This window comes from Thalassophryne amazonica, chromosome 7, assembly GCF_902500255.1.
Source record: "Thalassophryne amazonica chromosome 7, fThaAma1.1, whole genome shotgun sequence".
Classification (NCBI taxonomy): Eukaryota; Metazoa; Chordata; class Actinopteri; order Batrachoidiformes; family Batrachoididae; genus Thalassophryne; species Thalassophryne amazonica.
This window is the reverse complement of record NC_047109.1, coordinates 4401795-4414748: the sequence shown is the minus strand read 5'-3', so window position 1 is coordinate 4414748 and position 12954 is coordinate 4401795. Positions and strand designations below refer to the sequence as shown.

At 43.4% G+C, this 12954-nt stretch overlaps 1 protein-coding gene across 1 annotated transcript in view; it reads left to right on the top strand.

Annotated features, from left to right (window-relative positions):
* pogzb (pogo transposable element derived with ZNF domain b) overlaps positions 1-12954 on the top strand; it is a 130893-nt gene that overhangs the window by 42955 nt on the left and 74984 nt on the right. Inside the window, exons 9-10 of the mRNA XM_034173485.1 lie at positions 11549-11729; positions 11830-11978. Coding sequence (XP_034029376.1) covers positions 11549-11729; positions 11830-11978 — 330 coding nt within the window. The remainder of the gene's footprint in view (positions 1-11548; positions 11730-11829; positions 11979-12954) is intronic.

Below are 12954 nucleotides of genomic sequence, written 5' to 3'. Positions count from 1 at the left end.
GTCATCCTGCAAACCACCATCCTAAGCTGTCTAGCTACACTCTCTCCTGCCACCTTACAGTCTCTGATTTCTTTTAGTTTCCATCTCCTACACAGAATGTAGTCCACCTGTGTGCACCTTCCTCTACTCTTATATGTCACCCTGTGCTCGTCCCTTTTCTTAAAGTAGGTGTTCACCACAGCCATTTCCATCCTCTTTGCAAAATCAACTACCATCTGTTCTTCACATTCCTGTCCTTGATATCATATCTACCCATTACTTCCTCATCACCTCTGTTCCTTTCGCCAACATGCCCGCTTACATGCCTACCTGTGGGGCATATGCACTGATGATATTCATCATCATCTAGGACATAGCGAGAACACCAGGCTCTCCGTGGATTACCAGCCCGCCCAGCAGGCAGGGAAGGCGGCGTAGAGACAGGAAGCAGAAGCGAGGATGTCGGTCCGGCTCCAATGCTAGACTATGTAAACAACCACACAGGCCAGCATTACTGAGCCTCTTCCTCTCACACGCCAGATCCATCACACACAAAATGGATGAATTGGAGCCATAGATAGCTACAAACAGCTTTGTGCGGAACTGCAGTGTTATTTTCATCACGGAGACGTGGCTTCACCCGCTGATCCCCGACACTGTAGTCGAGGTAGCAGGCCGCACGCTACACCGGCAGGACAGAACCAGTGATTCGGGTAAGTGCAGAGGTGGAGGGCCCTGTGTTTATGTGAACCGCGAGTGGCGTTGTAGCAGCAGGGTCATTGACTCTCACTGTTCTCCTGATTTAGAGGTGCTGGCAGTCTCGTGCAGACCTTTTTATCTCCCAAGGGAGTTCACAGTAGTCGTTGTGTTTGCTGTTTACATTCCACCCGATGCTAACATTAGCATGGCCCTTAGCCTCTTGCTTGGCTGTGTAAATAAAAAGCAGCTGGCCCACCCGGATGACGTTTGTATTGTTGCTGGTGACATCAACCAAGCGTGTTTAAAGACTGTGCTTCCTAAGTTCGCCCAGTACGTGAAGTGCCATCAGAGGGGAAAATACTTTGGACCATGTTTACTCAGACATTAAACATGCATACAAAGTCACCTCCCCTCCCCCATCTCGCTGGATCTGACCATCTCTGTCTGTCCCTCACCCCCCACCTACACCCCCTTGCTGAGGCGAACAAAGCCACAACAGAAGACAATCTGAACCTGGCCTGAGGGAGCGGTCTCCCAGCTACAGGACTGCTTCTCATGGACTGAATGGGATTTATTCTCCAGCCACAACCTGCAGGAGTACACTGACACCGTACTCTTACATTAAGAACTGTGTTGACACTGTCACCGTCAACAAAAGGGTCAGGGTTTTTCCAAACTAGAAGCCCTGGATGAACAGCGCAGTCCAGTCCCTATTAAAAAGCCGCAACACCACCTTTAAATCAGGGGACAGGGCCCTGTACAGCGCGGCCAGGTCCGATCTGAAAAGAGGCATCAGAGAGGTCAAGGCTGCCTACAAGGAAAAGATAGAGGACCACTTCGCTGTAAATTATCCCAGAAGGATGTGGCAGGGAATAAATCATATAACCAACTACAAAAGCAGCAACCCAGGAAATGCCAGGTCTGATGCCTCGCTGGCAGAGGAGCTGAACCGCTTCTTTGCCGCTTCGAAGCAGACAGACCAGCAGCAACTCCACACCCACCACCCTCCAGCACTAGCACGTTAACACTTCAGGAACACGAAGTGAGACGTGTCCTGAAGGCGATGAACCCCAGGAAGGCGGCCGGCCCCGATGGTGTACCTGGAAAGGTACTGAAAGTGTGTGCTGACCAACTGGCTGGAGTTTTCACCTGCATCTTCAACCTGTCCCTGTCGCAGGCCATCATTCCACTCTGCCTCAAATCCTCCACCATCATTCCAGTCCCAAAGAAGTCAGCAGTGGAGAGCATAAATGACTACAGGCCTGTGGCACTTACGCCTGTGGTCATGAAGTGCCTTGAAAGACTGGTCTCTCAGCACATCATGGCCTGTGTGCCTCCCACTCTGGACCTCCACCAGTTTGCCTACAGGGCAAACCGCTCCACAGAGGACGCTATCACCACAGCTCTCCACACCACGCTGAGCTGCCTGGAGCACAAGGGGAGCTATGTGAGGATGCTCTTTCTGGACTTCAGCTCAGCCTTCAGCCACATCATCCCGGAGATCCTGGTCCAGAAACTGACACATCTGGGCATCTCCACCCCCATTTGCCAGTGGATCAAGGACTTCCTCATAAACCGCCCACAGTCATTGAAACTTGGCCCCCTCCTTTCCTCCACCATCACACTCAGCACCGGTTCCCCTCAAGGCTGTGTACTGAGCCCCCTCCTGTTCACCCTTTACACGCATGACTGCTCTCCGACCCATCCCACAAACACCATCATAAAGTTTGCGGATGATACCACCATGATTGGGCTCATCTCGGGGGGATGAGTCTGATTACAGAGACGAGGTCAATCGACTGACAGCGTGGTGTTCAGCTAACAACCTGCCGCTGAACACCACAAAAACAAAATAAATAATCCTGGACTTCAGGAAGAAGTCTACATCCAAGGGGACTGTGTGGAAAGGGTCAGCTCTATCAGGTTCCTGGGAGTGTAGCTCTCTGACAGTCTCTTCTGGACTGCCAACACCACAGTGGTGGTGAAGAAACCCCAGCAGCGACTCCACTTCCTGAGGGTGCTCAGGAGAAACAATCTGGAGGAGAAGCTGCTGGTGCTGTTCTACAGAGCCACCATCGAGAGCATCCTGATGTACTGCATCACAGTGTGGTACGGGGGGTGCTCAGCAGCAGACAGGAGAGCGCTGCAGAGGGTGATCAAAACAGCCCAGGGGATCACTGGCTGCTCTCTGCCCAGCCTGGAGGACATTGCCAGCTCTCGCTACCTCAGCAGAGCTGCCAGCATCATCAAAGACACATCCCACCCCAGCAACCACCTGTTTGACCTACGACCCTCCGGCCGACGGTATAGGTCAATCAAAACTGGGACAAACAGACTCAGGGACAGCTTTCTCCCCAGAGTGATCACTGCACTGAACAAAAACAAATCACTCTAATCTGCACCTTCAAGTTTCTTGTGCAATATCTGTAAACCATGTGCAATCTTCCCGTGCAGTATAATTTCACAGTTGTATATATTTCACGTTTTACATTTTACTGGGTCCACATTTTATTTTATTCTATTTTACCTTATGTTTATATTAGTTGTACATATACTCTGAATAATTTATTGTTAAATTTCACTATCTTTTAATTGGCTAAAAATGACTCGCACCACGGAAAGCACCTTTTGGAGTTGCACTCAAATCTCGTTGTAATGCAAATTACAAAGACAATAAAGGCGATTCTGATTCACCTCTTCAATTTCCAACTTCACACTCATCACCCTGTCAGACACTCGCTTAACCTCCAACACACTCTTAACATACTCTTCCTTTAAAATGACCCCAACACCATTTCTCTTCCTGTCCTCACCATGGTACTACAACTTGAACCCCCCTCCGATGCTCCTGCTCTTACTTCCCTTGGTCTCTTGCACACACAATATGTCTACCTTCTCCTCTCCATCATATCAGCCAACTCGCTCCCTTTGCCAGTCAGACTGACAACATTCACAGTCCCGACTCTCATTTCCACCCTTCTAGTTTTCCTTGTGTCTCTGGACACACTGTCCTCCTCTTTTTCTTCTTTGCCCAGCAGTAATCCAGTTTCCACTGGCATCCTGTTGGGCCATAACACTGGTGGCGTTTGTTGTTGACCTGGTTCTCAACCGCTAAATAAATAAATCGACTGCATTTATCTAGCACTTTTCCATCTGCATCAGACGCTCAAAGCGCTTTACAGTAATGCCTCACATTCACCCTGATGTCAGTGTGCTGCTATACAAGGTGCTCACAACACACCGGGAGCAATAGGGGATTTAAAAACCTTGCCCAAGGGCCCTCAGTGATTTTCCAGTCAGGCAGGGATTTGAACTGAGGATCCTCTGGCCTCAAGCCCAACGCTTAACCACCAGACCATCACCTCCCTGGTCTGATGTGTTAATTTGATTTGCATTCTGCTTTGTTGTGTTGCTTTTCTTTTATTCTTGATGGCCTTGCTGACACACCCCTCCTCATGTCTCCGGGTTTGGGACGGCACTCGGAGCGTACTGGCTGCACACCCCGTGTGGCTGACATTATGACCGCTTTACACCAAATAAGCAAAATGCTCCAGCAGCTTCTCGCACTTATTTAATGTATTAATAATCACTTTTGTGATAGAATTTCAACTTGGTTAACAGCTGGAGAGACTGTAGACAACATACTACTGCCACAACTGGCAGCTCTCCTCAGATGTTAGCCTCAGTTTACCACGGAGCTCTAAGAGTCATAACTGGCTGGAAACACCTCACTCACCGATCTCCTCTGTATTCTCTGGTCAGCTGGTCATCACTGTCCTTACCTAGATGTTTCATTGGTACAGTTTAATTTACAAGTCAGTCCTTGGACTGTTGGCCTCATGTATCTCCTCTACATGTCCCACAGACAGTGTGGTCACAGCCTGCCCTGCCAGGACGTTATTACGTTGAGTTCCTTCAGTACGGGCCGAGCTCAGCCACTGGAACCTGGAACACCTGTGCTGTGGTTCTCCTAACACTTTACTTTGTTGTGGACATTAAAAGTTATGAGCTGCATTTTTTTTCCCCAGTAATCATAGATTAAGTGAAGCTAACGGGTTAAGCTAAAAATGCTAATGCCATTAGCATACAGGCGAGAGTTTAACTCAGTCTGCGAGTCATAACCACAAGATTAATGAGTTTGAGCAACGGATAACGGTTTCTCTGAGGCAAGTGAGTAATAAAAAATAAATACGTGACGTTAGTGCTGTGCTGAAATTTATCAGCTAAGGTTAGCTTTTAGCGGAAGGATGCTGAATCAATCACGAGCTGCTGAGTGAACATTTTGTACCTATTTTAATTTTTACCAAGTAAAGCCACACAGTTTTTTTAATTGTTATTGCCACAACAAGAAGTGTTAAATTTTAAATAAAATAATCTAAATTATTACATTTTCTAACTATCGAGTAATCAAAGAAAATAGCACAGCACTGTTTCACATTTCTTTATATTTTAAGAAATCGATTTCTTGTCCCACATTTGCTGAATGAATGAATGAATCTACCAGACCTAAAAATGTACACGTCACCTTTCATGCTATTTAATTTGTTTAAAAATAAATGGCCAAGGTTCATAATGTTAATCAAGAAATTACATCAACAACAACAGATAAGTTATGGTGTTAATTTACAGATGAACATCAAACATTTCTAAAGAATCTTTTTTTATTAAATCTATTTTAATTACAAGTTTTCTAATGGAAGAAAGGTTTAACTTCAAAATGTACAGTAATCAGAAATGAATTTTGAAGTGAATACAGATTTGTAAGGATTTTAAGGTGGCCAAGAATTTGAAAACAGAGATTGATGGCTCCAAAGCTCCGACCAAAACGAGGAAAGCGCAGACGTGAGTGAAGTTGATGCATTAATGCTCCATAAATACTCCTGTTGTTCCATTTGAATTGATACTGAGAATTATAATTCTTGAGTTATTTGAACTGTCATTTCTTTTACTGTGTACTTTTCTCAGCCACAGTTTTTTTTTTTTTAAGGGGAACATTACACAGTGAGAAATGCAATACTTTCCTATAAGAAACATACCAAAGAGCTGATATTCCACACTTTTTATACCCACAAGTACACACCTTTATTGGACATTTGAACTTTGCACTCTCCCGAGCACCCGCAGGCTGCCATCTTTGTAGAATATCCGGGTATTTCCCACTTGTCGCTGACGTCATTGACAAAAGACTGTATTTGAGCTGGTGTGACCAAATAAGGCAGTGGGAAAGGTCATGGGGCAGAGGGTCGTCTCTCTTGTTTGAGGCACACGACGTGCAGCTCGTCAAGTGGAATAAACAAGCAGTAAACAAGGCGAGCGGTGACGTCAACGGATCTCATCAGAGCACAGCTCATCTGAAGGATTACAACAAGAAGTATACGAAGAAGAACATAAAAATAAATCCTTTAACATCTGCAGACCAGAAGGAAAGAACACGCAACTGTTTTATCAAGCCATGACGTTGTAAGACAAATAATTACCTTTTCATACGGCTCAAAATGCTTTCCGCAGCTTGTTAGATGTGCGCATGCGCGCAAACGGCTCCGGCTGCAGCCTCCTCTGTGATTCAGGAAGTGATTCAACGGCCAATTTGATTAATCCACCACAAAATTATTATTTTATATACGCAGTGTCCAGCACAGAGCGCGTGGCAGCCAGTGGAACAAAGAACAGCGTCCAGCTGTGAACACAGCGCGTGGGATCGTCACAAACAGGAATGAGCAGATCGATGAAAGTGGGGAGGGGGGTGGTAGAGGGTGACACGGCAGTAGATTTTCACTCCTGTCCCGTCCCACTCCCACAGAAAAAATCCTGTCCCATCTCAATCCCATCCCAGAGTAATAAATAAATAAATAAATCCTGTCCCGTCCCACTCCTGGTAAAATGACTCCCACTCTCATCCAGAATGACTCCTGCTCCTGTACCGCTCCCATTTTTTTTCCTTCCTTTAGTTTTTAGGCTTTAGTGTTCTGTAGTTTTATTTCAGAAGATATTGATGGTTTTAGAGTATCCCAGAATCCTTTGCGCGCTGGGGAGGGAGGCTTGATAATGGCTCAGCTTAATGCTAACTTTAGCATTAGCATCATCCCCGTTTTTAAATTATAAAATACATCTATCAACTGTTTCAGAAGAGCATAACAGGTGGGTTTAATATAAAAAAAGTAAATATTACTCACAGACATATGCTCTTTGGGGTTTTAGGGGGAAAAAATTAAGACAAAGCGAAATAAAACAGAATCAACGAAGCAGCAGATCTTAGATTGAAGCACTGCTTCATTGGTTCGTGGTTCAAAGTAAAGCCATGCTGCAGAAATGCTTGATTACAGACCCGCTGCAGGGTCTGTAATCAATATAGAGAAATGATCATTTTCATGACACTCTGAAGGACCGATAAGGGAATCGTTAAGCAAAAAGACTTGATGTCGATGGATCGAATCATTTCTTAAGGATACCCGAAAAGAACCGGTTCCCGACACACAGCCCTAACAGCAACACGCTTTATATATATATAAAACTCACACTAAAGACTCATGGTTATCTTAGTTAAACACCTAAATACATATTTTGGTTGAACTCACCTCCATAACGACGCAATGTTGCGAACAAGTTTCTGCAAAAGTTTGTTTGCACTGACAATGAAACCTCGGCCTCCCCAGCTAGAACGTGATTACGTGCGAGATTTGACACCATAAAGGTGTCAGTGGCAACAGCAACAGTTCATCTGTGGTAATACAGGGAGGCACTTATTGCCTTAATCCAAATTAAAAAAAAAAACTTCACTAAAAGACACAAAACATAAATAATTTATGGCCTGTGGTCTTACAGTTTTTCAAAATGTGGTGGTGATGGACACGTAATGATCCTGACATTTACTTTGTCTTCTATTTCTGTAACTGTAGACTGTATGAAACCAACATATTTCATGTTTTGTGAGATCTTTATTTTTTTATTTTTTTTTTGTAGTAGATTCTCACAAATCCAACAAGACCAAGCATTCATGATATGCACACTCTTAAGGCTATGAAATTGGGCTATTAGTAAAAAAAGTAGAAAAGGGGGTGTTCACAATAATAGTAGCATCTGTTGTTGACGCTACAACCCTTACAAAAAAAAGTACTGATAAGTATATAAAAAGTAAACTGGAAGTATACTTAAAACATACTTGCATGTACTACTTTTTGGTAAGGGAAACTCAAAACTATTATGTTCAAACTGCTTTTTTATCAATCCTGTGAATCACTAAACTAGTATTTAGTTGTATAACCACAGTTTTTCATGATTTCTTCACATCTGCGAGGCATTAATTTTGTTGGTTTGGAACCAAGATTTTTCTGGTTTCCTAGTGTGCTTGGGGTCATTGTCTTGTTGAAACACTCATTTCAAGGGCATGTCCTCTTCAGCATAAGGCAACATGACCTCTTCAAGTATTTTGACATATCCAAACTGATCCATGATACCTGGTATGAGATATATAGGCCCAACACCATAGTAGGAGAAACATGCCCATATCATGATGCTTGCACCACCATGCTTCACTGTCTTCACTGTGAACTGTGGCTTGAATTCAGAGTTTGGGGGTCGTCTCACAAACTGTCTGCGGCCCTTGGACCCAGAAGAGAAGGGAGTTTTTCCTTCCCACTGTCGCCAAGTGCTTGCTCACAGGGGGTCGTTTTGACTTTTGGGGTTTTTACGTAATTATTGTATGGCCTTGCCTTACAATATAAAGCGCCTTGGGGCAACTGTTTGTTGTGATTTGGCGCTATATAAATAAAATTGAATTGAATTGAAAAAGAACAATTTTACTGTCATCAGTCCACAAAATATTCCTCCATTTCTCTTTAGGCCAGTTGATGTGTTCTTGGCAAATTGTAACCTCTTCTGCACGTCTTTTATTTAACAGAGGGACTTTGTGGGGGATTCTTGCAAATAAATTAGCTTCACACAGGCGTCTTCTAACTGTCACAATACTTACAGGTAACTCCAGACTGTCTTTGATCATCCTGGAGCTGATCAATGGGTGAGCCTTTGCCATTCTGGTTATTCTTCTATCCATTTTGATGGTTGTTTTCTGTTTTCTTCCACGCGTCTCTGTTTTTTTTTGTCCATTTTAAAGCATTGGAGATCATTGTAGATGAACAGCCTATATTTTTTTGCACCTGTGTATAAGTTTTCCCCTCTTCAATCAACTTTTTAATCAAACTACGCTGTTCTTCTGAACAATGTATTGAACGTCCCATTTTCCTCAGGCTTTCAAAGAGAAAAGCATGTTCAACAGGTGCTGGCTTCATCCTTAAATAGGGGACACCTTATTCACACGTGTTTGTTCCACAAAATTGACAAACTCACTGACTGAATGCCACACTACTATTATTGTGAACACCCCCTTTTCTACTTTTTTTTTTTTTTTTACTAATAACCCAATTTCATAGCCTTAAGAGTGTGCATATCATGAATGCTTGGTCTTGTTGGATTTGTGAGAATCTACTGATTCTACTGGTACCTTGTTTCCCATGTAACAATAAGAAATATACTCAAAACCTGGATTAATCTTTTTAGTCACATAGCACTACTATTATTCTGAACACTACTGTATATCCATTCCTACATTTGAGGTCTGCAGCATTTTCCAAGAAAAAAAGGTTGGGACAGGACAGTTTATTCTAAATGGAAGAATGAATTTTCTTGGGAACTGTCAGAGGATGAAAACATGAACATTTCCAACTCACTGAATATTTCTTAGACTTTATTTACATCAGTCATTCAGAAATACAAACATTGTGGTACTTTATGGTAAATCTGTGTCAGGTGGGCAGTTCTCAAAAACTAAATGTCCATGCAGGAAGAAGACAAGTGAGGGAAGCCACCAAGACACAACTCTGGATGAACTTTTGGCTTCTGTGGGTTTGAGTGGAGAAACTGGGATTATACCAACATTTTTATTTTTTATCTTCATTTTACATACAGTCCCTACTTTTTTCTGATTTGTGATTGTTTCTGTTCCATTTCTGAAATTAAAGAACTGCTATAAAGAAAAGTGTTAACATTTTATTGTTTTTTCAAACTTTGTAGAACAAACACCAAACTCTTATGAAGAAGGAAAAAATACACAAACATCTGCAGGAAAAACTGAACAATGCAGACTGATTTGGCTCGTGATTTTTGAAAATAATAAGCGGTAACTTACTTTGAAATAAATGAAACAGAGCTGCAGACTAATAACTTTGTAGCTTGTATTTATTTAGTTCATTTAATCTTTTTTCTCCTCCTTAGTCACATTTTGTGCTTCAACATAAAACAACTACATGAAGTCATCTAAAATAAATATCTTAACAGCCTGTTAAAGTTCAGAGTTCTCAGCTGCTTTATGTGATTTCTGCTTCTGAACATCACTGCAGAGTTTCTACACATCAGGTTTTTTTATACACACGTGTGTGTGATTTTTATTCTGTTCATTCATATATTCTCATTTTAAAGGAATTTTGATCAATTTATTTCATCTCATTTCAGTCTAACTGTCACTGACATGTGCACACGGTGTGAACAGGACGAACAGTCAGAACAGTCCAGAGAGAAATAAAGGCAGAGACACAGTTTAGTTTGTTTTGTCTCTGTGCTCAGCGTGCGCGCTCACTCTGCACTGACTGAAGCCGCTCATAACCTCCCCTTACAGTGAGCCGACTCACACGGGCACACACACACACACACGGCTGCGGCGATCAGACCTAATTTTAGACGGCTTTAAGCAAAGCTGCCTGCTACTTTTTTCAGTGTCTTTCTCGAAAATTGTCCACCCAAATGACAGCAGGACGGCTCGCTGCCTAAAACCTTGGTTCCTGTGAACTTTTAATCCTGTACCGTCCCAATTACGTGATAGAGCAAAGTTGGCAACCATCTCGTGGGAATCCCACGGGAATCCTGTGACCCATAGGTTCCCGAAAAAATGTTAGCCTCTAGGGGACGCCACTGCAGCCACTATAAACGAGCCTCCTCCGGTAGATCCGGAATCTATTCCAGCCAGGAGCATGGCCGACTGGATTCAAGTCTGGGATGGCATAGATGTTGAGACAGAAACTTGGCGCCTGGCAGGAACTTGGCGCGAAAACAGACCTTGAATTCAAGCTTCACTTGTTAATTGGCCACAAACACCCCGCGTCATGCTCTGTGTTTTGTAGCACAGCAACGGAGACTTCAATTAATGCATGGAAGTAACGTTTGTTTGACATGGGCCATGTACAAAATTGTAATTCCAACAGTGGACATTGCCGCGTATGTACACCCTTACCAAAAAAATTGTACTGATAAGTATATAAAAAGTAAACTAGAAATATACTTGAAACATACTTGCATATACTACTTTTTGGTAAGGGCAGTCTTTCATCAATGACTGAGCGGGAAATACCCAGATATTCTACAAAGGTGGCGGCCCAGGGGAAATTCAAATGTCCGATTAAAGGTATGTACTTGCGGGACTAATGTAAAAAGTCTGGAATATCAGGTCTTTGGTATGTTTCTTATAGGAAAGTATTACGTTTCTCACTGTGTAATGTTCCCTTATAAAGACCAGTAGTTGTGAGAAAACATGGGTGGAAAAATTGACCTGAGTCAATAAAAAAAATTACTTTTTTTTTTTTTTTTGGTTGGTGAATAGACCTGAAAATGCCTTTGTCCCTTTGGCCCTTACTAAAAATTTTCTTTTTTTTTTCCTCTTTCCCCCTATGGACCACTTTCATCACACACACACATCATGACTTTCGTTGGTCGTTCCACCCTGAAAACATGCTGGCAGATCTGTTCCTCTGTCCCAGTGGCCAAGTCTGGTACTACAACAACAATGTTCTGTTTGGGATCTGTTTTTGGTTTTCTTCTGCACCAGCAGCTTCTCTGGTGACCTCTAGGGTAACCTCAACTCCTCCCAAGGTGGTAATGAGTGTGGACGACTTCTACTACGGGACGTTTGATGGTGACCTGAGCTTAAGGAGGTCCAAGCTGCCAGGGGTCAAATCCTGTGCCCACACCTGCCAAGTGTGTTTGTACCAAGCAGGCAACAACCTGAGGTGGGCTGAACCTGGGTGTGCACTGTTACTGTGCACGTCAGTCTGCACCCGTATCACACTGTGTGTGTGTGTGTGTGTGTGTGTGTGTGTGTGTGTGTAGGTTGATGGAGCACACCCTCCTGCACTCGGAGCTGATTGGAGGAGAAGCGGATGGTCGGCCGTGCTGTCAGTACTGTTACCGTCACTTCTCGTCCTCCGTGCACCTGAACAGTCACCAGGAGCAGGTGCATGGCCCCGCCCCCTCCACCTGTAAGAGCCACACCCACACAGACTCTCACCTCTTTGGTGCTGAATGTGTTTTTGCTGTTTGTTTTGTGTTCAGCAAAATCAGATTTGATTGGAAATATGTCAGAAGATCTGTTGGAGCGAAATATGAAATAAGGATGTTACACAGGACATGTTTACCCCCGCCGGCCGCCGGCCCGAAGGCGGATTATGTGGTGGTTCTGTCCATCCGTCCCATAAAGGGTATAAGCATTCTGAAATCAACTCCTCTCACATTTTTAAGAGGAATTTCAGGAAAATTGGTCCAAGTCCTTGAAATCTTATGAGAATGTAACGGCACTTGTGCTGTTGTTTTTTGGCGTGAGGGGGCGGTTGTCCTCAAGAAGGTGAGTTGTTTTTTTTTAATTTTTTTTAGATAAAATGTACAGGTGAACATGACCATGAAACACAGGCTCTACAGTGATGGATGTTTTCAGAGAATTCCCAGAAATCCGGGGTTTTACTTGCGTGGTGAACGTTTCCAGGTTGTTTTGGTTTTCCTGGCCCACGTCAGATTTAGTTTGCAGTCTGTCTTTCATGTTGTTTGATGAGACGTCACAGTGGACATCAAGTCTCCTCTTTACATGTCCTGATCTGACACTGAAGGATAAATGTTAAGTTCCGCCTCTTAACCACACAGCAGCCAATGAGAGACATCGGTACAGATGCCAAAATTAGCTCGGCGTCATGCTGAAATTGCAAAGAAAATGGATGAAATGTTGTTCTGCTGCAGGGAGACGATTTAAAGCTCATCATGAATAAATTAAAACGGGGCTGGTTCGACCCAAAGGACCGAAACGCCGCTCCGACTTTTTACAGTCATCATTTGTACGGAAACATTAACACCCCAGTAAGTCTTTGATCTTATCATGTCGTGTTTTTGATGGAATTCATTGTCAGTTGATCCAAGTTATCTTTGTCAAGTTATCTTTGTCAAGTTATCTTTGGGATGAATTGACTT